Here is a 22,120-nt window from a genome sequence, read left to right as displayed (position 1 = left end):
TTAACAGCACCACAGCAGGCAAATTTCTCAAGACAAAATTATGCTCCTGAAGCCCCACAATAAGTATATTCTAGAAAAGCATTTGGTTTTCCTGTAGAAAGAAGTGAAATTCAGTAACAAGCATGTTTTACACTATTTAAAATGTATTAAACATTCGATGAATCAGGCATCTCTTATACCTAGGGCCTTTTTTTTAAATATGAAGGCAGAAAACATTCACCTCTGATAGGTGAGCCCGTTTTTCACACTAGAAACATCTGAGAGAGTCAGCCCCATTGTTAATGGCTCTCCCTGCAGCCTGGATTAAGCATGCAGCATTTAGATGAAAATTCAGCAAGGTGGAAGAGAACTTATTTTGATCAAGGTGAACAGCCATAGCCCTGAGCTCCAAATGTATTTTTATCATTCTTCTGGATGTTAGAATCCTGCTCACAATATTAGTGAGCTCCCACAAGCTGCTGCTTTTCCACTGTGGCAGCAAAGAGATGGGGAAAAGTCCTGCTGAGTATTTTAGGATCCATGTGAGCACACATGATCCATATGTTGATCTTTTGGTTGTTTTTCAAGAATAAATGAATCCTTGAGATAAATGTAAGAGTAAATAAATGTAATAAAATTTCTTTGTCCCAGTCTTAGAACCATTCAGGTCCAGAAAGTATCATGGCTTGAATTTTATCTCCCCAGCAACATAAACATTGATTTATGTTTTTCTTCCTCCAGGTCTCAGTAATATCATAGGGATCATTGTCTACATATCGAGCAATGCAGGTGACCCAAGTGACAAGCGAGATGAGGACAAAAAGAACCATTACAACTATGGCTGGTCTTTTTATTTTGGAGCCTTGTCTTTTATCGTGGCCGAAACCATAGGTGTTCTGGCTGTGAACATTTATATTGAGAAGAACAAAGAGCTGAGGTTTAAGACCAAGAGGGAATTCCTTAAGACTTCTTCCAGTTCTCCTTATGCCAGGATGCCAAGCTATAGGTACAGGAGGCGGAGGTCCAGATCCAGCTCCCGCTCCACGGAGCCTTCTCCATCCAGGGACATTTCTCCAGTTGGCATGAAGATAGCAGGCACCATCCCCATGAACGAAATCTCCATGTACACCCTTTCCAGGGAGCCTTTGAAGGTTACCACGGCTGCCAGCTACAACGCAGACCAAGAAGCCAGTTTCCTGCAGGTCCACAACTTCCTCCAGAAGGAGTTTAAGGAAGGACTCCACGTCAACATGGTCAACAGGAGAACGACGCCGGTGTGAAGCACCTTCCTTCCTCGTGCTTTTTGAAGAGATGCCCAAGCAGAATGGATCTGTCAGGAGTGATGTTAAAATACCCTCTCACCTCTTTAATTGTGGCATGTGTTGAGGTAGCAAGTGGAGATCCTCTGGACCAACATAAAGATATTTACACGCTCGTAGCTTTTTTTGAAGCTATTTGGAGTTTGTTTATTTCCGTTCTTGGTGTCACAAGATGAAGGCAGTTCATGTTCCTGCACTTTTGTAGTGTCTACACAGTCTTGGAGAAACTGCAAAGGACTGGCCACCAGTGTGTTTTAAAGGATTACAGAAAATTTGTTGTACTTTTTTTTTTTTTTCTAATATTGAGATCCCTTAATACAAACTTGCAAATATAATTTATAACCAAGCCCAAGGATGAAAATGAGCTACTCATCAAGTGAGCCACTTTCCTTCAACACGGCGTAAGCTTTGCCTCTTTCAAAATAAAAAAAAAAAAAGAAAAAAAAGAAAAAAAAAAGAAAATATTTTTGAAGGCAACACTTTCTAAAACTGACCTGTGCCACTGAAACCGTAGAGCACCCACGTACTGAGCATTAGAGACTCTCTGATGGGGTGGGAAGGGGGTCTCCCATTCCTGGGGTAAGGCATCCCTTGGGGCAGCACAGGCCGAGGAGCAGAGGGTGGGTGCGTCTTGAAACACCTGGAAAGGGAAACAGATTAAAGCAGGTGGGACTTGAGCCTATTTGCAAGCATCATTTCTTGCCTAACGTTTAGAAAACTTGAATTCTCATTTCGACGAGCCCTAGTGCCTGATCCGGCAAGGTGCTGAGTGCTGGCTGTCAGGAGCCCCTGGAGATTTGCCCGAGCGCGGCGGGAGCAGGGCAGAGCCGCCGCCGATTCCCCGATTCCCTTCGGCTTCACAAGTGCAACACTAACGCTACTGGAAACAGAGATCTCTGAGAAACCGGGAGAGAATGGAAACAGAGGTCTCTGAACAACAGGAGAGAATGGAAATGGAGATCTCTGAGCAACCTGGAGACGATGGGAAACGGAGATCTCTGAGCAACCTGGAGGGAATGGGAAATGGAGATCTCTGAGCAACCTGGAGAGAGCCAGAAACAGAGATCTCTGAGCAACCTGGAGAGAATGGAAACGGAGATCTCTGAGCAACCTGGAGAGAATGGGAAACGGAGATCTCTGAGCAACCTGGAGAGAATGGAAACAGAGATCTCTGAGCAACCAGGAGGGAATGGAAACGGAGATCTCTGAGCAACCAGGAGGGAATGGGAAACGGAGATCTCTGAGCAACCAGACGAGAACGCGCCCGGACTCGCGAACCTTCCCGCAGCAACGGGAGCCGAGTGTCAGCAGAGCAGATGACAACTTTGTATTTTTTAAAACAGAACAAAAAAAAAAAAAGAAAAAAAAAAAGAAAAAAAAAGGAAAAAAATAATCACCGTTTATGAGATATTTATTAAACTCTTTTTATTATGAATTAAGTGCCGCATGGTGCAAGGTATAGTTGCTTTTAGATGGAAATGGTGGTTTGACCTAATTTAATTTATTTTGTAATGATGCATCTACTTACGTGCAGAGAGCCCACAGCAAACTCTATGCATCACGTAAGGAGGGAACTAATTTGTACCCTTTGCTTCTGTCTGTTTCTAAAAGAGTCTGAATATTATTTTCTTTTCTTATAAATTCCTGCTTTCAGTTTTTATACTTAGGCTTGGATCTCAAAGCTCGATGGCCTGACTCAAAGGTAATTTAATTTAATAGTACTCATGCTGATTTTAGTGACCACTCGACCAAGCCATATGAGAATGAGGTGCCCGATTCCCCTCAGATGAATTAGATGCAGTGAGAGAGGAGCATCTAATTCCTGTAGATTCCTCTGAATAGCCCCATCATCTTCACCCAGAAAATCTTTGCTAGCAGAACACTCCACAAGAAAAAAATCCATAATTTGGAAAGTTTGGGTCACTGGTAGTGGGAGATCTCAGCCAAACTGTTAAAACCTCTTTAGTCTTAATTTATCCTCTGATGGCCCCAGAGTCAGACTCAGTGGTGGTTTGGATATGAGGCTTTCAGCTAGTGGAACCAAGTCCTCCAGGGAAATCCTGGAGCAGCTGCCTTAACATCCCAAAAAGGAAGTTGAATCCCTCTCCCCCCAGAGAAACCCACTCAAGCCTCTCTCCTTGCAAGAACCAAGACACAATTCTCAATTTTAAGCGAGAGTCTTCCCCTAGTCACTGTTAAGCTCTGCCTGGCCCTCAGCCTGGCACAGCCTCATCGTTATTTTGGCAGGGGTGGGTTGGAGCCTTCATCCCTGCTCATTAAGAGTTTCCATTCAGGTTAAAACTCCGCTGGGATCCTTTTTTCAAACCTCTGAACTCTGAGAGCTAAAGCGAATGGAGCGATGGGAATGATTTAAAACTAGAAAATGTTGTGCTACTTTCTGTATCAACACACTATGGAGAAAGATGTTACACAAGCTTTTTAAAAAAAATTCAAACAGAGGCAGAAAAGAAAACTTTTTTACCTACTTTTCGGCTAGGACAACATAAAAGGGTTCTAAAATTATTAAAGTTCTTGATGAAAGGTTTTTTTTACAAGAATCTTTATGCTTTCAAACAATAAATTATTTCCTACTTTTTGAGACTTCGTAATATTAAAATACTTTGATTAGCTATGATAGAAGTAGAAGTTTGCAATGAAAAAAAATCCAACCTTCTGTCTCATTAGTGTGTCATACTAAGTGCTAATTAATTTACATCTAATTATAGTCAATGTATTTTTCAAGTGCAATTTCCCAGAACTATTTGTTTCCCACTGTGTTAAAAAACTAATAGTTAGAACTAAGTCCTCATCCGTGTTTCCTGTAATTAAGAATAAAACCATTCCCTTTCAAACCAGGAGTTAGATATAGGCTGTTTCTCTAATCTCATGTACCTTGAACTGGAAGTGGACAGTGTCAGGTTTGCTCGCGCGTGGGTTTTGTTCTTTTAGTCGTCGTTCTCCAGTGAATGTGCTTCAAGCCACCCATCTGATTCCAGACAAAGTCCAAGGATTTTCTCCAGCCCAGCTCAGCCCTGCAGAGGCACGTGCAGTGTTTTTGGCAGAGAAAGTCTTGCTGAGCGTTTTGGGATGTTGCTCTTTGCCTCCTCCCCCGGGGCAGGGCTGGGTCCAGCAGCTCTCCAGGAGTGATGCCCTGATTTGGTCCAAGCTGGAGCATCTGCTCCTTCTCCAGCAGGCACCTTCAAGAAATGGAGCTGGAGTGGGGATCATGAGATGCTCATGGGGTCTGGACAGGGAACAAAGTCATGTGGACATAACAGGGACCAGAGCTTTTCTCCTGTGAGGCAACAAGGGCTGCGACTGAAAACTCAGCAGTTAAGTTGCAGTGCAGCAAATTGTTCAACCAAAGCCAAAGCTAAAAACAAATCATTTGACAACTCCAGAAAACAAACAAACAAAAATAAAACCACAAAAAACCCCTCAAAAAACTCAAAACCCTGGTCCTTTTCCATGAAAAACTTTGATTCTGACAAAACTGAAAAATTTGCAGCATTCCTGCCCATGAGCAGTCTTGCTCCATGGTTGATCTATCTCAACAGAGTCAGATTGTGCTCAGCCTTTGAAACCACCCAGTGATAGTTTAAAAAAAATTATCTGTTCTTCCACATCTCTCTGGTTTCCCTGGACAGCATCTAACAAATGAGCCCCATTTCCCAGCAAGGCCTGCAGATACCATAAAACCATATCATTAGCAATTATCAGTCTTTTGGTATATAACACACTGTAGAAACAGAACTAAAAAAAAAAAAAAAGCTATTGGATCAGATTTGATTTTCCAAGAAACAAAATTTCAGGTATACCATGAGCTCTCTCTTCCTTGTTTCTCATACACAATAGGAGTAAAAGGAGAAATCACTTCAGCTGCCCAGACATCTAACAATAAACTATTTTTTCTGTTTCTTTTTCTCTCTGTATGGATCACATATCCACAAGGGCTAATATATCATGTCCCTTGAGGCTACATTTCTGTCTGCAGTTCTAAAGTGTTATTTCCACTGTGCTTCAGTTCTACTGGTATAATCACAACCATGTATAATGTACTTAATCCTTACTTTTTAAATAAACCATTTTAAATGTATTTGGTTTTGTGTGGAGAAAGGTATGTAGATTTTTAATTTCCAAATTCTCTGAGCTGAGATTTCAGGGGTTTTTTTTCATGTTTTTCACTGATTGAAGCTGGCCATGTTACTGGGCACCGGTATTTCAGAGGAGATAAACTTATTCTTGTGGCCCCAGAGACCACAGAATCTCCAAGATAAGCTATCTTCATGATATTTTCAGTTATTTGGTTGGAAATTAAGAAAAACCTTCTTATTTCCATCTTAAACCTGTCCTATATGAGACACACTGTGTCTCAGTGCCCAGTTTGAGCCTGGTGTGGTGACCAGAGGCCACTGCAAACCACCCTTGAGGAAAACAACCCAGAGTGTTCTGAAGCACCTCCCTGAGCCTGAGCCTGAGCCTTCCTCCAGCTTTTGAGCTTTCTTATGAGCTCACCTGGAGCCTCCTCCTCTCCCTGATCTCTCCCATGTGCTGGCCCCACATGCCAAACGTGGGTCAGCAGCTGAGCAGCCTCTCCCCAGCCAGCCAGCCCCAGCCATCCCCGCATCACAGACAGGATTCCTTCTTCAAACACTTCTTTCAGCTTCACCTCCCAGCTCCTCAGCCTCCAGACTGCCTCAAGGATGAGTTCTGGCTGCCTTCTCTGCCCACCTCTCCCAGGCTCACCATGAACTGGCACGTCTGCAGGGAGCCACAGGATTCTTCTTCTCACACGCCTCTGACACGAGGTAGTGAATTCATTTAAAGCTCAGGCCCAAAGCTGCTTCCCTTTGAAATAAAGAAAGGTTCTGCCCACATTTATGAGCAAGTCTGTGGGTAAATGGTGACCCCAGGGGCTGTGGCTGCCCCACTGTGAACAGGGGTGTTGGGAGAAGTGATGTTGGAGGAGGGGGAAAGCAGAGACAGGCTTTGGAAAGGGGGAAAAAGAGGATGTGGCATTTCCTTGGAATGAGAGAACCAACAGACACGGGCAGTGCCTGTTTCCAAAGGGAAAGGAGAGGCTGTGCATCTGTCTGCAGCCCAGCTCAGCTTTCACAGGGCCAGGATCGCTTTCCCAGCTCTGCCCGCGGTATTTTGGGAGCTCTGGGTCACTCCCAGGGGCAGCAGGGATGGCCAGCTACACACAGCAGGGTGGGATTCTACTGAAAAATAAAGCAGCCAGCCAAAACTCACACATTCAGCTCTTGTGTTCCATGACTGCCCCCCCAGAATTGGGGAGCTTTCAGAGGGTGCCTTTGGTGGCATTCCCAGGTTTTGGCTGTGCAGCCCCCTCCCCAGTCCCAGTGCTCTCAGCACACTGGGGCAATGCAGGCTGGGGAGCTCAGATATTGGTGAGGAGACCCTGCTTGAGGAAAGCTCTTTGCTGCACCCCCATCTGAGCTGAGAGCAGAGCAGTGCTGCCTCCCCCTCTCCGGGTTACTCTGACTGGGATGGGTTTCTGCAGAGCAATGTTCTGCGAGCAGGGAGCCACAGAGTGAGCTTAATCTGCTTGTGGTAAATGCTGAGGCTGCTCTGAAAGAAATACAGAAGAGTGCAAGTGCTGGGGAGCAGAGCCAAGTCACCACCTCTGCCAGGGAAAAAACCAACACAGTAACTGGGCTTCGGATGCCTCCTCTGGCATTTTCTCCAGAAGAGAAACAGAATTGTGTCCCTCACTTGCTGCTGCTAAAATGCAATTAATTGCAGCCCTCCCTGCTTTCCAACAGGTCATCATTAATAATCTGTTTATATTTTATATTATATTGATTTTTAAATGTGAATATTTACCAGCTGACAGAGGGAGGCTGCAGGAACGATTCCCAGAGGATTAGGTATCATGGTCTTCTGGATGTGCAGAAAACTTCCAGGGTTTGCTTTAGTCCTGTGCTCCTCTAGAAATTTTTGTCCCACAAATTTATGAAAATTATGCCCACAAATAACACACAAAACCCATTTTTTTCCCATGGGCTGGCAGCTCTAGGTAATTTTTGGGGGCTGGGGGAGTTTTTCACCTCAGCTGCAGCAATGTGAGCTTGGGAAGCCACTGCTGCCCATGCTGGGGCTCACTGGAGCCTGTTCACAATCCCAGCTCCACTCAGCAGCAGGCAAGGATCAATTATTCACTTCTGATTTCACTCCAGTTGTTTCCTGGAAATTAGGAAACTCAAAGCCAAACCAAACCCATAGAACTTCTCCAGAATGAAGGATCTAAATGAGAACAGAAAGTGTGATTCTTGCCAACGCTGGAAGAGGCACAAAGACCAACACCGGTGAACAAAATTAATGAGTTCCCACCCCTGCAGTCCTTGTAGGTTGTAATTAGTCTAAAGCAGGATCATTAGCACTTGATGTCTCAGCAACCAGAGCCTCACTTTGTGCCCACATTTGCAAACATATTCACTTCCCTCTGCTCCACCTGTGGAGTTTGTAGCATCAATGAATTGAAGTTGAGATGCAGCTCCTGAGATCAACTGATGTCTAGTGAAATTTAACAAGAGTCTACTTCAAAGGAAAAGGCATTACATCTTTAATGCTTTTCTTTTCTGGCTTAAAGTCTGCTCCCTTTAGGTCTTTCTGCTTTCACTCTTGGTTCTGGCTTAAATGGAAGCCTGTAATATCTCTGCCAGCCCAGCATGGATGTGCCTGTGGTCCCTGGTCCCTGCCTTGCTCCATGTCCCCACTGCCATCCCTGGTTCCCTTCCCCTCCAATTTTACCCCAGGTACCTTCACTCCTGCCCACAGTTCCCACATCTCAGCAAGAATGGGGCTCCAGATGCCATCCTGGGTGCCACATGTCCCTCTGCCCACAGGGGTGTCTCAGCCATCCCTGCCACACATCAAGCAGAGTAATGTGAACCCAAGCCGTACTTCAATTACTTCTTTTGGACCAATATTTTTTAACTTACACTTTATTTTCTCTTCCTTTCCCATGCTCTCCCTACACATTAATTTGTTGCTCCACACTGTCCTCATCAACCTGAGCTGACACCTCTGCACCTTTATTTTGACATCAAACTGGGGTGTTAATAAAGCAGGACTGGAGTAGCTCTGACATTATCTTGACACAATGATATTTGCAGCTTTCCACTGGCATTTTTTTAACCATTCTTTTAACATTCAGGTACTGTCACCCTCCTCAGTTTGACATCACAATTGTAATGTCACCTCCACAGTGGCCTCTGCATTGACATTCCCATCAAATTGGCTTTACAATCAGCTGAAATATCAAAGGGAAGGAGAGAGGTTGGCCCAGCTCCAGCAATCTGGGCTCAAGGCAAGTGAAGTCACTGCTGGAGAAAGGAATGGATGTGCTGGGTGGCTGCTGGAGTTACTGCAGGTATCACGGGGAACCTGGTTGATAGGAAAGCAAATGAGTATTTGAGAGATATTGCATTAGAAAAAGAAAAAAAAAAAGACACAAAAAACCCTACAACAAAAAAAGCAAAAACAACAACAACAACAAAAAAATGGAACTCACAAAAAACCCCCAACAACTCAGAACAGTTCAGGTTAACTAAAAATTATTATAATAAAAGCTTAGAATAAAAATAACTGTAAGTTTTAAAAAGCAATCAAATAGAGTAGTTGCCTTATTTTATCACTCTCTGCCACAGTTCTGGGCTCTCACAGTTCTGGTGGACATGGAGGCAGGTCCGTGTCAGAGCTCCTGTGAGCTGCAGGCGTGGGGTGACAGCTCCAGGGCTATTATGCTGTTTAGGATCAGTCTGCACTCAGGCCCAGCACTATTATAAACACAGCTGTTTTTATAACCTCGCTGAAAAGTTAATCATCCTATTAATGCCTATTTCTGGGCATGCAGCAAGTGAAGAGATCTCAGCCCCTGCGCGGCGGCCGCAGCGCCCGCCCGGCCGGGCGTGGGAATCCAAAACAACCCGGGTGGGACGGGGCCGAAAGCTGAGCTGTGCACGGGGAGCCTCCTGACACAGCCCAGCAGCTGCCTGAGGCCCGGGGCTGACATTTCCAGGCTCTCAGATGTGCCAGGATTTCGGGGGCCCTGGCGAATCCCCCGCCGCGCTCGGCCGGGAGCGCCGGTGCCGAGCGAGATGGACGAGAGCAAACCCCTGAAGGTGCGGCTGACGTTCTCCGTGATCCTGGTGGGCATCTCGCTGCTCTTCGCCGCCGTGGTCACCGACCACTGGGCCGTGCTCAGCCCCAGCCTGGAGGAAAACACCACCAGCTGCGAGGCGGCGCATTTCGGGCTCTGGAGACTCTGCACCAAGCGGATTTTCATGCAGGAGCCGAGTCCCAAAGAGAAGAGCTGTGGGCCCATCAGCCTGCCAGGAGGTACGTGAGCACCAGGACCACAGCAGGCTTTGCTTGGGAGGTTGGAGGACACAGCAAAGGAAAAAGGCTCCATGTCCTCCGGGGCAGAAGGAAAATGGGCACTGAGTTTGGGATGGGGTGCATGGGGCCGTTTTCGTGGTGGTGTGCAAACACACCTCCATGAGTTGCCAACTCCTGCTGGGGCTGCTTTGCTGTATTGCCTTGGTCTGATTGTGACCATATTTGTGTCTCCCGTGCAGCAGCGACAGTGGTGGGGAGAAGGGGAGGAGGACTGGGCACAGTGGGAATCACAAAGGGAGATTGGGATGGAGGGAATCTTGCTGAACCCCAGCCAAGGATCCTACAGGCATGTTGACAGCGGCAGGCAAGAGTGAGGATTTACGGGTCCACCAAATCCAGCTGGATCTTTAGGATTTCCAGATCCATATAATCCCAGAGGAACAGCCATCCACGGTGGATTATCTCTGAGCTGTTCAATAACAGCCATTCCTCAGGGCAGGCTGGGAGAGGGACCTGCAGGATGGTTTGCCAACTTCCAGAAAAAAAAAGAGTCATAAACGGAGTTGGAATCAATTTCTCAAGGACTTAGGGAGCCTCCTCACCTCTCACCAGAGGCACCTGCAGCTCAGTGGATGGGGAGGGCAGTGGGCACAGCAGCTTTCCGGGAAGGCTGCTCCATTCCCTGGTTAAAGGAGCTCATTATGTTTTTGCTGATTGCCAAGTCAGCAACATCCGCGCCGCTTGCACTAATACACTCCCTCTGTGACTGAGCCACGCTGCTTTTTTAGAAGGCTTATAGGGTACTGGATGCTTTCCAGAACAGAAATAACAGGATTGCCTTCGTGTTAGACTCACTGCTTGAAATGAAATATATGTTAACACATATTTGGAAATTTCCTGTGAAAAATCTTCCTGCTTGGGCTGACTGTATATTGCCTGTATTACTGCAATTCTTTATCTCTTTGGCCAAATTACATGTTGTGAAGAGAAGAGCTGAGCCTCAGCATGTGGATCTGCCTCTAACCAAACTTGGGAGTGTGTCATCCATATGCTTAATGTCTCTCAGGAAGGTACTTACGTGCCTAGAGACGTATTCCTCGCTGCACGCCTTCCCCCACGCACCGAGAACTCCCACTAAAGGAAAAACAATGGAAATTGGTGGATAAACAGCAAAACTGCACGACCGTGGGGTAAATATAAAACTCATAAATATCCAGCTGTCTGCACAAAGCAGATTCGCAGGCAGGGCACAGGAAAGCAGCCGCTATCTTTGACAGACATCAGCATGTGCTCGCACAGACGTTGAATCACATCCCAGCGCCGCATTCCGCCAGGCACAGGGCAGCTGGGAATCATGGAGGGGCTGGGCTGGCCCCCACACCAGAGCTGCTTCATCCCGTTTTTAAAAGATATTTGGGAATTGGGATGACAGCCTGCGTCGTAATCACGTTCCAGAGGGTGAAATTCGCACCTCATTTATAACATAAATACCTTCATCCCTGTTAGAGCCGGGAGAGGATCAGAGCGAGGGAGGGGAGAGGAGCCCCGGGGCTGGGGCTGCTGAGGGAGGCTGCGGCCGCACGGCTCCTGCTCGATTGATTTCACACTTCTGGGAAGGGATGTCGGCAGGGAAACACCAGGGTTGTGAAACCTGCAGCAGCCAAGAAAATGTGAATGAACCAACGCTCAGTAAAAGAGCAGATGCAGGCGCTGCTTTTCCTGAAAATCATGAGATATAACCAGACATTACTGCCAGGACTGGGAAAGAGGCATCAGAATTTATCACTGAATTAATAACCATTTACCAGTCGCTCCCTGTGGAGGAAATGGATGGCATGATTAACGTTATTTATTGGGTTTTGAGCTCAGCACAGCGCAGAGTGGGGAGGATGACTTGGCTCGCAGTCCACAAAGCAGGGCTGTGATTTAGGCAGAGGTTTAAAATTTTACAGCACCCATCCGAGGGTGTTGACAAATTGAAAAGGGTTCAGCATGCTGCTGTAACAAATAAAAAGATCAGGGAGATGGTTGTTAAAACCAGGCAAATTCAGATTAATACTGAGACATTTTTAACTGTGGTTGGTGGTGGGCACTGGGGCATTTTACTGCCAGCTGTAAATGCAGTTCAGTGTCACTGCCCGTAACTCTGGTGCTGGTGCTGTGCTGAAAAGTGGCTCCTGTGATCTGGGCAGCAGCAGAGGTGTTCAACAGCTTAAACAGGGCCTTGTGAATGCAGGAGCCTGAGCACAGGCAGCTGGAGAGAAGTGCTGGAGCAAATGGGCTGTCAGCAGGGCTCTGTTCCCTGCTACAGGAGACTCACCCTGCAGGACAGGTGTGAAATGAAACTGCTTGGAGAGACCATCTCCAAAGCTCTGTGTGTGTCCAAGTGTCAAAGGCCTCACTGGCCAGGTCAGAGCCCAAGGCCTGGCCCCTCCATGGCTCAGCCCTCACCTTAACACATCCTCTAAGGGCTGCCAAACTCATTACAACTCTCCCAAACTCAGCACAAGTGGAAACCCCACACTAAAACCCAGGATTTTCCAAGCATCCACCCTGCCACAAACTCCCCATGCTCTGTCCATCTCAGGCTCCAGAGCAAGGTGGGCTCCAGCCCTCTCCCAGCCTGTCACTCCAGTGCTTGCAGGGGACACCCAAAACTCTGCATGGCCTGAACATCTCATGGTCTTTCCAGCCTTTCTTTCCCTCCCAAAGTCTCCAAGTTGCAATTCCCCAAGGTTCAACCACAGCTCAGTGGGATTGCATTTCTCCTGCATCTCATGGCTTCATCCAGGAGTGATGGATCTGAGGGGCAGGGAGCAGGAAGGCTGTGACGGGTGAGGACTCTGTGATAAACCAAACTACAACCCTGAGGTTTGTGTGACCACAGAGCCCTGGACTGTCCCCATCAGCACCCTGGGGTGGCCTCATGGCAGAGATAATGGAATTGGGGTGGGGAGAAAGGAAGATTGCCACACAGTGTCCATCCATCATCAACCCCAGTGGAAATCCTGTCTGATATGTAAATGTGCTGTGACATAAATGGGCTTTTCTCTTATTCATGGTGGCACCAGAGTCATTGCAGTGCCCCAGCTCTGCTGAATACCAGACTTGTTGGAACAGACACCCCCAGCTCAACAGAGCATGGGAGCACCTTCAAACTGAAAACAATTCAGCATTTCACCAAAACAGATCTAGCTCTATTTTCTCACAACAAGTGTATTTTCCAAAACCACCAACCCGCTTGTGTGATGGCCCTTTTATCATACACTGGCAGAGCTTTGCTAAGGGCCATAAAGGACAGAGGCAGCTCCATCTCCTGCAGACAAATCCACCTCTGAAAGGTTTATGGGGATGGAGGGTGGGCTGGGCTGGTTTGGCTCCCCTGCAGTGGACACAGAGCTGTGCTGTGCTCACACCACACCAAGTCTGGATGGCTCCACCTTTGCACTGCACGCCTGGGGGCTCCTTTGAGTTCAGGCTTTTTAGAGAATTAATGAAAAGCTAAACCAAGCAATCCCAAAATAAAGCGTTCCAGACACAGTGCTCAGCCTCTGTCACCACTGAGTTGCTGCTGGAGGTACACAACCACTGCCTTGGGGCTCAAAATTCACAATTAGAGTCACAGAGGGACGAGTTCAAATGTATTTTTTCCAGTCATTTGCAAGGATAATAAAGAACAGGTCAGGAGATTCCAGAGCTAAACATTAACCTTGTCTCCAGCAAGGAGAATCTGCAGATGAAATAAAAGTCAGCTTATAAACTTAAGTAGATAAGAGTGTCTCCAAGGAATCTTCCCCTAACAGGCCCAAAAACGCTGCTTTGCAATTACCCATCTCCTGGGAGAGGGAAAATAAATCCTCTCTGAGTCACTAACTCCAGCAGCCACCATTTACATGACAGAAAAACCCACAAGAACCAACAGGTAGAGCACAGGGACCTTCTGCCAGAGAAATTAATGCTGTAAGGAGGCACTGAAATGCTCCCAGGCAGAAACCCTCAGCAGTCCCTGCATGTCCTGCACCCAGCCTGGCTCAGGCTTCACCCTGTGCCTGTCCCAGCCTGGGTGGGGACAAGGCCACAGCTTCTCCCAGGCTTCCCCCCAGAACCTTCTGGAAGCTGGTGCTAAATTTGTTGTTTAACAGAAGGGAAGCCCCTCAGGGAAGGGGCCCCATTTTTGTGTTTCAGGCAGCCTGGGCCACTGGGAGCCCCTGGGTGCTGCAGGGGTGCTGGGCAGGTGCTGAGTGTGTCCCCTCAGCCCAGCCCAGCCCAGCCCAGCCCAGCCCAGCCCAGCTTAGCTTAGCTCAGCTCGGCCTGGCCCAAACCAAACCAAACCAAACCAAACCAAATCAAACCAAACCAGCCCATTCCCGGCCCAGCCCAGCCTAGCTTAGCTTAGCTCAGCCCGGCCCAGCCCGGCTCGGCCCAGCAGGACGCAGCACAGTCGGGGCTGGCACCGCTCAGCGCGTCCCCACCAGTGCCACCCTTCCAGCCAAATTCCCGGCCAGCAACTGCTCTCGCAGCTCCACACCCCTGCAAAGCCTCAATTAAATCAGTTATAAATAGCAGAACACCCTCCACCCTTCCCTGCTGCTGCCAAGGCCCCGAGTCAGCAGCTCCTCCTCAGCAGAGCCTCCCCATCCCGCTGAGGCCCCAGTGCCATTGCTGCCCTCACTGACCCTCACCGGCTGAGGACCAACAAGGATCCTGGCCACGGAGAGAGCTAACAACCTCCCTAATGTACCAAAGCTATGAAAGAGAAGCAAGCTTGTACAAATGTGGTACAGAGCATGAGCTGGAGGCTAATCCCAGCATATACTGCAGTTCAAATCACACAAAACACCATGAAAGCATTTTCTTATTTGCACAGGAAAATTTACATGTTTATTCAAGTGGTCTTGGAGAATATAGAGAATCAGAGGATTCCCCATAGGAATAGAAATGCCACTTGCTAATGATGGGTGTCCTCCGTCAAGTTTCCTTTCAGTGTCACAGCTAATAAAATTTCTTAGTAGGATGATGAGTATGGCAGAAATAGCATCCCCATACCCCCTGCCCCACAATCCTGATCCCTGCTTGCTTCCTGACCTCCCTACAAACACCTTGAACCTGGCACTGTGCTCATGTGAAGTCCAGACACAGGAACTTCATAAAGCTCCCTCCATCTAACTCTGCTGTCCTATCAAATTAACTTAACAGGCTGCTCTGATGGGATCAAACTTGGATAATGCTGCTCTGATGGGATCAAACTTGGATAATGCCTGCCATGAGAGCCTCTGTGCCCTTGGCTCACACAGCCTTCCCTTCCCTGGGCAACTGCTTGGGCTTCAAAAAGCTTTGGTCTTTTTTGCTTTGTTCTTTTTTTACTGACATCCACAAAAAAAAAAAAAAAAAAAAAGGCTCTTAGCATCCCTATTTTAGTCAAACACCATGTGCCGTGCTGCATTGCAGCAGCCTCATCTCTGGGACCCCCAGATCAGCAAACCCCCCCCAATGGCACACAGGGCTCTGTGAGCTGCAGGAGGGAAGAGCAGAAGGGAAAGGTGGGTGAGGACCCTCCATCCTCGCTGCCTGCACCCCAAGGTCACCATGGAGTGGGCTGGCGAGGGAAGGGAGCTGCCAGCTCAGCTGTGGGCACAGCAGATCCCAGCCCCAGGAAATGCTGCAGCTCTGAGAGGCAGAAACGTGTGATGGCCAAAGACACAATGAGAGAAATCATCTGTAATTCATATTTTAAGCAGGAGAGCAATCAGCTCTGAGAGGGATACAAAAGGTATCAGAGGGGCTTCAGCCTTGTCCGTGCTGGAGTCTGGTGTCCTCATCTGCTCCCAGGGAAATCAGATCCAACCCCAGTTCTTCAGTATCACCAAGGGCAGGGAGCCTCCAAACCACTGCAAGCTTGGTACATCAATAAAAAGCTAATTCAGTCTTACTACATTTTATCACAGGCTTCCAAGAGCACAAAATTGAATTTTCTTTTCTCTTTCAGACCACAACTGCTCCTACTTCAAGCACTTCACTCCAGGAGAGACCTCGGAGATATTTGAAGTAACCACCCAGAAAGGTAAGAATGATTCCAAAAGAATATTTTCCTAATGTTGTATGAAGTGATGGGCACACAAGATTTAATGGAAAGGGATCCCCAAAATGAGGGTTCTGCCCTGGTTCTGCTGAAAGCAGCAGAATTTCTAACAGGCACCATCAACTGGGAAAAATGTGGAAAATGCCCTGGACAAGGTCAAATCCCAGCTTCCTGGGGACAATTATTTTTATATATGATCACACCCATAAACATGATTTTACATAAGTTGTCCCACAAATATATAACAATGTCAATAGCCAGGAAAACTGCAAAAAGTCCTTCCAGCATAAAAATGACTTTACAACATTGGCACTATCCGTGACACTCAGCCTTTGCCATTGAAGGGGAAGATATTAATAAAACCTAAATGAATAAATCATACCCCAAGCAGAGTCTTGACCCTGAAAAGAAGTGCAGTGGCTCTCTGAGGACCATTAGGAATTTTATGGTTCATATTGATTTTATATGAAAGTAATGTAAAAAATAGAGCAATCAATGGATGGAAAGAACAGGGATCCTGCAAAGACATGAACTGTCAGTGTTTACAGCAAAATTGTCTTCCATGGACAAATTTCACATATTTAATAAGTCCAAATATTTTCAGGGCCTACCTAACATGCTCCTCTCTCTTTCTCATCCTCTCTTTGGGGACAAACTCCCTCACAGTTTGCAACACAACGCATTTACTGTGGGAAATGGGAGCCATTGGATACATTGCATGTATTAATCTGCTTTGCTTCTAGAAATTTTAATGGTGGAAAACCCTGAAGATAGGTTCCCTAAAAAAGTAGCTTCCTAAGACAGGAAAGACAGGAATTTAAACTAGATAGAAAAGTATATATCTGAGTCACCTGCTTTTGCTCAGTTATCTGCTATCTGATCCAGCCACCTGATCTTCAAAATGCACCCAATGCCTTCAGGGCAATGCAGAAAAAAATCAGGAATAATTTCTTCTTCAGGGGAAAAAAAAGTCAGGAAGAACTTCTTTTCTTTGGGGCAAAAAAGAAAATCTTAAGCCCAGCAAAAGATTTTACAATGAAACGAACACTTTCAGGCAGTTCCAGCACAGAGAAAAGAGAAACATTTAGAAAATGATAATAAAACAGTGATATGAAAAGCAGTGAGAACAAAGAGTAATCTGCTGTTCCCCTTTGCAGAAATAGCTCATTTGGATGGGAGCTAATTAGTAACAGGCAAAAAAAATTCTTCATGATTTTGCCTGGGAGATATTTTATTTAAATGGCTTGAAAGGCAAATATCATCAGGCAGTGTGATGTTCATGCATGGCTACATGTGTTAAACATTAAACTAATCTGAAAGCGAACTCAATATGCAAATGAAGGTTTGAATTACTCAATTAGCAACTCTCCCCCTCCACCCAGGCACTGAGCAGTGCTGGGCTGGAGGAGTGTCCAGCACATGGCTTACAAAAACCTTTTGTAAGGACTTTTGGGGAGGGTTGAATCCCATGTCCTGAAGAAGCTGGGTTTGTACAGAGCTGGAAATCTCTGTTGTGAAGGCAAAGGAATAAAAATGAGCTGTGCAAACACTTCAACCCTGGCCTGCTGTGTCCACTCAGGAGCTGAGCCCATGGGGCACTGGGACAGCACCAGACCATGCAGGGCCAGGGCTCTGCAGAAAGCACAGAATAAAAGCAGAAAGAGCTATTCTAGCTATTGAGCTAGTCTATTAATGCTGGGAGCAGGGTGTGGGGTGATGGGACCAGAGCATGGAGCCCAGCAAGGCTTTGACAAGAACATCTCCATGGCAGGGCCAAAGCAGCTCCAGCAGCCCCATACAGGTGAGATGGTGAGCAAAGGTGCCCTGGGCTATCTTGGGGGATGTTCAGAAAGTGTTTCCCCTTCCTGCTCTGCTTTTATACCTGTTTTTTCTTTTATACTCTGCTTTTTTCACATTCCAAAGATAGATGGCCAATACTTGTCCCCATTATCACTTGAAGAAAACAATTCACCAAAGCCAGGATTTCTCAGAGTGAGCTACTGTAACATCCCCACAGCTGATGGCAGCAGGCTCAAATGTGCACTATGTCATTTTTGGTGGTTTTTTCCCTTTGGCAGAATACAGCATCTCAGCTGCAGCCATTGCCATCTTCAGCGTTGGCTTTGCCATCATGGGGACGATCTGTGTGCTCCTGTCCTTCAGGAAGAAGAGGGATTATCTGCTGAAGCCAGCATCCATGTTCTACACCTTTGCAGGTACGGGGAGAGCTGCTCACATTTCTGGGCTTGGTTCATAGGACAACACAGAGAAATTTAAGATAGATCCTGAGGGGACAGAGACACTTCTAAAAATGCCCTGAAGGCATTTTCTTCCTGGCCACAGCCTACAGGTCCCTGTGTGGTGTGAGAATGTCCTGTTCAGCAGCTGCTCTGTGTTTTCTCCAACCCCCTTTAAAAGTATATTCACTCCCTTCAAGTATATTCACTGTCTGTCCCAGTCTGAACCAGGGACACACAATATTCTATCTCATTTATTAAAATTCAAACCAACAAAACAGCTGATCCAGGCCCAAAATACACAATTGTCTCCCAAACACACGAAGACTGCACTTGTACATGAGCCAGGAATACTGTGACATGCCACAATGAGTGAAAGACAGAGGTGCAAATTGTCACCTCAATATAAAATCTTCGTCAACCTCTGAAAAAGCTCCCCAGGGAATGCAATTATTCCTCCCCCACTTTGAATTCCCCATCCAAGCCTGCCTAAAAGATCACACTCAACAAGTCAGTGGCTGACCTCAGGTATGGCAGAGCTCCTGGCAGCTCTGAGCACTGGCTCCTTCAAACACTGAAGTCGGTGACTCACCTGTGAATCTCACTGCAGTTCCTGTATGCAAAACAACAGATGAGGCGGTTAATTAAGGATGAAAAATTGACAGCTGGTTATTCAACCCACTGCTCCTATCTTCCTTCAGGTCTCTGCATCATCATCTCTGTAGAAGTCATGAGACAATCCGTGAAGAGGATGATTGACAGCAAGGAGACAGCCTGGATCAAGTACAGCTACTCCTGGTCCTTCGCCTGCGCCTGCTCCGCCTTCGTGCTGCTCTTCGTCTGCGGCATCGCGCTCCTCCTCATCGCGCTGCCCCGCTTCCCCCAGAACCCCTGGGAGACCTGCATGGATGCAGAACCCGAGCACTGATGGTCCCTGCACCCATGAAAAATATCCAGAAAGTGTTCTGAAAATATTTGTATTTTTTAAAATGCCTGGGTCTCACTACACAATGTGCTCTCCACCAAGTGAGTCATTACTGAACCCAGGCATGTTCGATTGCAATTGTTGCTTTTTTCTTCTTTTCCTCTCTTTTTTTTTTCTTTCTTTTTTCTCTCTTTTTTGATTCTGTTTTTTCTTTTTCTTTTTTTAAGAAAGCAGACCACTTAACACCATCATGGGTGTGTGAGAATGGCACTGCTCTGTGCCAATTTGGGGCTGCCCTGTGCTGATGCAGTTGAGGGGAAGTGTGTGTCTGAGACAGCTTGGGCCACAGAGGAGACAGCTTTGTTATGGAGATGTTTGGTGTAGCTGGGCATAGATCCATGAGGGATATCAGGTTTTTATACCTTACTTGGTCAGGGAGACACTCTGTGGGGAGTTAATATCCCCATTTATGCCACTCTCCTTCCCTCAGAAGGGTTAGCTTGTTCCCCCAGGGTAAGTTGGAGATCCTTATGCTTTCTATTAAAATGTTAACATTTGATAAAAAACAAAACAGAACTTTGCATAGCATTGGGATAAAAATCTCCCCTCCAAATTTACACCCTGCAGTTCCATTCTTTTAAATCAACCGTAAAACCCACAAAAGAGTCCTGTGTTCTGCTTAAACTTCAGTGGCAAAGCCAAGAAGTACTGAACATGAAGAGTGATATTTTCCTTTAATAAAAAGCATAATCTTCTGGTAGCATGATTTTCTGGGAAATTATTTTGATGGATGAATCACTTGGCCCATCATTTTCTGCCAGGTCTGGGTGCTGTTTGCTGCACGGAGCTCTCGTTCCTTCCCCGTGAATGAGCTTTGTAGAAACACCCTGATCTGCTCGGTGCACATGTGAGTGAGAAGCCCTCTTCTCCCTCGTGGTACCCAGCACCAGGAGGTGGGGGGTTTCTTCTTTTCTTCTTTTCTTCTTTTTTTTTTTTTTTTTTACAGTTCAATTTTCAGAATCTGCTCAGCATTTTCCCCCCAAGCAGTAAAACATATGTGGCTTACAGTGTGCTCTTTTTACCTGGCAATTTAAAAATCAGGACAAAGGGGAACTGAAGTGCTCTGTGTTTAGCTGTTCACAATCCCAAAGAAAACCAGAATTCCTAACAGAAAAATCTCTGGTCCATTTGAGGAGGTCTGAAATCATGGCATGTTCGACATGTGGAGAAATTCCCCAGCAGTTCTGTGCTGGCTGGAGGGGCTGCCCTGATCCCCACCATTGGGGTGGGCTCAGCCCCAGCAGCCCCAGCCAGACTCAGGCTCATCTCCATTTTCCCCATCAGCAGAGCGGCAGCAAGAACAGAAGCCTTTCGTGAAATTGCATTAATGTTTTCCAAGCTCTTTGAAGTTGAAAAGCAGTACAAATAACACATATATTATAAAGTTTTGGGATGAAGCACTCACTGGTGCTCAGATCTGAGTGTGAACCGAGGAGCTCTGCCTGTCTCTCATCATGAGAGACAACTGCAAGTCTTCATGTTGTCACAGAACCACTCTGAAATGCTAAATGGTTTTGAAATCTTATTTTTGGGTACAGAGCTGACATCCTGAATTTGCATTTTCATTGTTCAGGAAAACAGAGGCCAGTTCCTAGGGAGAACCTTTACATGCAACAACAGAAAGGAAAGTGGTCAGTGTGACCACCAGGGTGGCTGACCTTGGGTTGGGACATCCAAACCACACAGCAAAGATTAATCCAAGCAGAGCAGCTGGAAGGAACATCAGCATTCCCAGATCAGCCAGCATCATCATCATCCTCATCATCGCCTCAGCCATGCCATGGGTTGAGATAAGCAAGGTTTGGGGACAGGATCTGAGTTCCTCACAGAGGAACAGTGGCAGGTGCTGTGTCCTGGGGAAGCCCTTCAGGCACCCACACCTTTTCTGAAGGGCCATTCCTCTCCTTCAATACCTCTGCTGGGAGAAAGCAATTCCTAGGTGGGTTCTCATCCTGATGGGCCAACTTTTACCCAGCCAAGGTGCCACTCAGTCCCCTTCCTGATATTCAAGAGCAAGATATTCACATTTCAGATAAACACACCCTGGAAGGTCTCACCCATCTCCTGATCCGCCTCACCCAAGCCCCAGGGAGGGCAGTGGAAAGATTCCTGGTAAGTGCTGGGCTTTGGCCTGGATCCAAGGTTTTACAGCCTCCCTGGGATCACTTTACTCACGAGGCAGAGAAAACACACAGCTCATGGCATCGAGATCCTACACCCACAGCCAGAGCTCAGGCAGCTCAGCCAGATGCCTCCTAAAGCCCTTAAGACTCACTGAGTTTTATTCTCTTTCTGCTCCAGGCTAAGGCTTTGTGATCATTCCCTGCTCTCTATGGTCCCTGCTAGACTGAGAAGCACATGGATAACTTCATTTTCTTCTTCCAGATATTAAGAACTGCTGAAGAGGGACCCATCCATTAAATCAGTCATTGGTATTCACGGTGGGAAGGGCTCTGCTCCTGCAGCAGGTTTGTTCTGCCAGAGCTGATAATGTGTTTTAAGAGAGTTAATAAAAGTAATTGGCCTTCATAAAGGAAAAGGAATATAATGTTGGAGGGGGAGCTGTAACCAGTCTCAGTTTTCATTCTCTCAGCTGAGCAAACAGCAGGGAAGAGCCACTGGAACCTCAGGGATGGACCATGAAAACGTGAAGGAAATGTCTTCACCAGCAGGGAGTCACCAGAGCCAAAGAGGGACGGGAACCCAGCTGCTACTCATCCAACAGGAGCACTCCTGGGATTGGGACACAGCCAAAGAACCAGGTGGGAAACAGGCACCAAAGAGAGAGAGGCAAATCAATTTGCAGAACAAGGAACAACCACCAGCCACCACAAAATATTGAGTGATGGCCCTGCCACTCCAGAGCCAGGGACACCTTCAGGGCAGGTGCCATTCCCTAATCCAAGACCAGTGCCTGTCCCCTCCTCAGAGCCCCAAGAGGTGCCCCAGGGCACTGCCCAAGCCACAGTGCTGAGATTTGGGCTGCTCCAGTCTGCCAAAGCCCGAGTGTTAAATCACAACAGAAGACGTGAAGGTTTTTGTTTATGTAAGATTTGCTGTGAGGCGTGGAGAGAATCTGCTTCCCTTGTTTTTAAATGCTGTGCTGTGTGAATTTAATGTGCAGAAAAGGTGTCAGACAAGCAACCCTGAAGAAGAA

The 22,120-nt window shown here is 46.8% G+C and overlaps 2 protein-coding genes and 1 long non-coding RNA gene across 3 annotated transcripts in view; 2 read left to right on the top strand and 1 right to left on the bottom strand.

Annotated features, from left to right (window-relative positions):
* Nucleotides 1-1,941, top strand: part of CACNG4 (calcium voltage-gated channel auxiliary subunit gamma 4) — a 42,475-nt gene extending 40,534 nt beyond the window's left edge. Inside the window, exon 4 of the mRNA XM_064728239.1 lies at nucleotides 721-1,941. Within this exon, the coding sequence (XP_064584309.1) occupies nucleotides 721-1,259 (539 nt within the window). The 3' untranslated portion in view covers nucleotides 1,260-1,941. The remainder of the gene's footprint in view (nucleotides 1-720) is intronic.
* On the bottom strand, nucleotides 1,477-5,388 carry LOC135455225 (uncharacterized). The gene is made up of 2 exons (XR_010442291.1): nucleotides 2,376-5,388; nucleotides 1,477-2,270 (listed from the first exon to the last, which is right to left on the bottom strand). It is a non-coding gene; the product is annotated as an uncharacterized LOC135455225 (long non-coding RNA).
* Nucleotides 5,389-9,421: 4,033 nt separating this feature from the next.
* CACNG1 (calcium voltage-gated channel auxiliary subunit gamma 1) lies at nucleotides 9,422-18,998 on the top strand. The gene is made up of 4 exons (XM_064728241.1): nucleotides 9,422-9,662; nucleotides 15,649-15,723; nucleotides 17,820-17,957; nucleotides 18,680-18,998. Exons 1-4 carry the CDS (start codon nucleotides 9,422-9,424, stop codon nucleotides 18,904-18,906), a joined length of 681 nt encoding a protein of 226 aa, XP_064584311.1. The 3' UTR covers nucleotides 18,907-18,998.
* The last annotated feature ends 3,122 nt before the right edge of the window (nucleotides 18,999-22,120 follow it).

This window comes from Zonotrichia leucophrys, chromosome 18 (genome assembly GCF_028769735.1).
Source record: "Zonotrichia leucophrys gambelii isolate GWCS_2022_RI chromosome 18, RI_Zleu_2.0, whole genome shotgun sequence".
Lineage (NCBI taxonomy): Eukaryota > Metazoa > Chordata > Aves > Passeriformes > Passerellidae > Zonotrichia > Zonotrichia leucophrys.
Note: the sequence above shows the minus strand (reverse complement) of the source record. Positions and strands in the feature narration are given on the sequence as shown.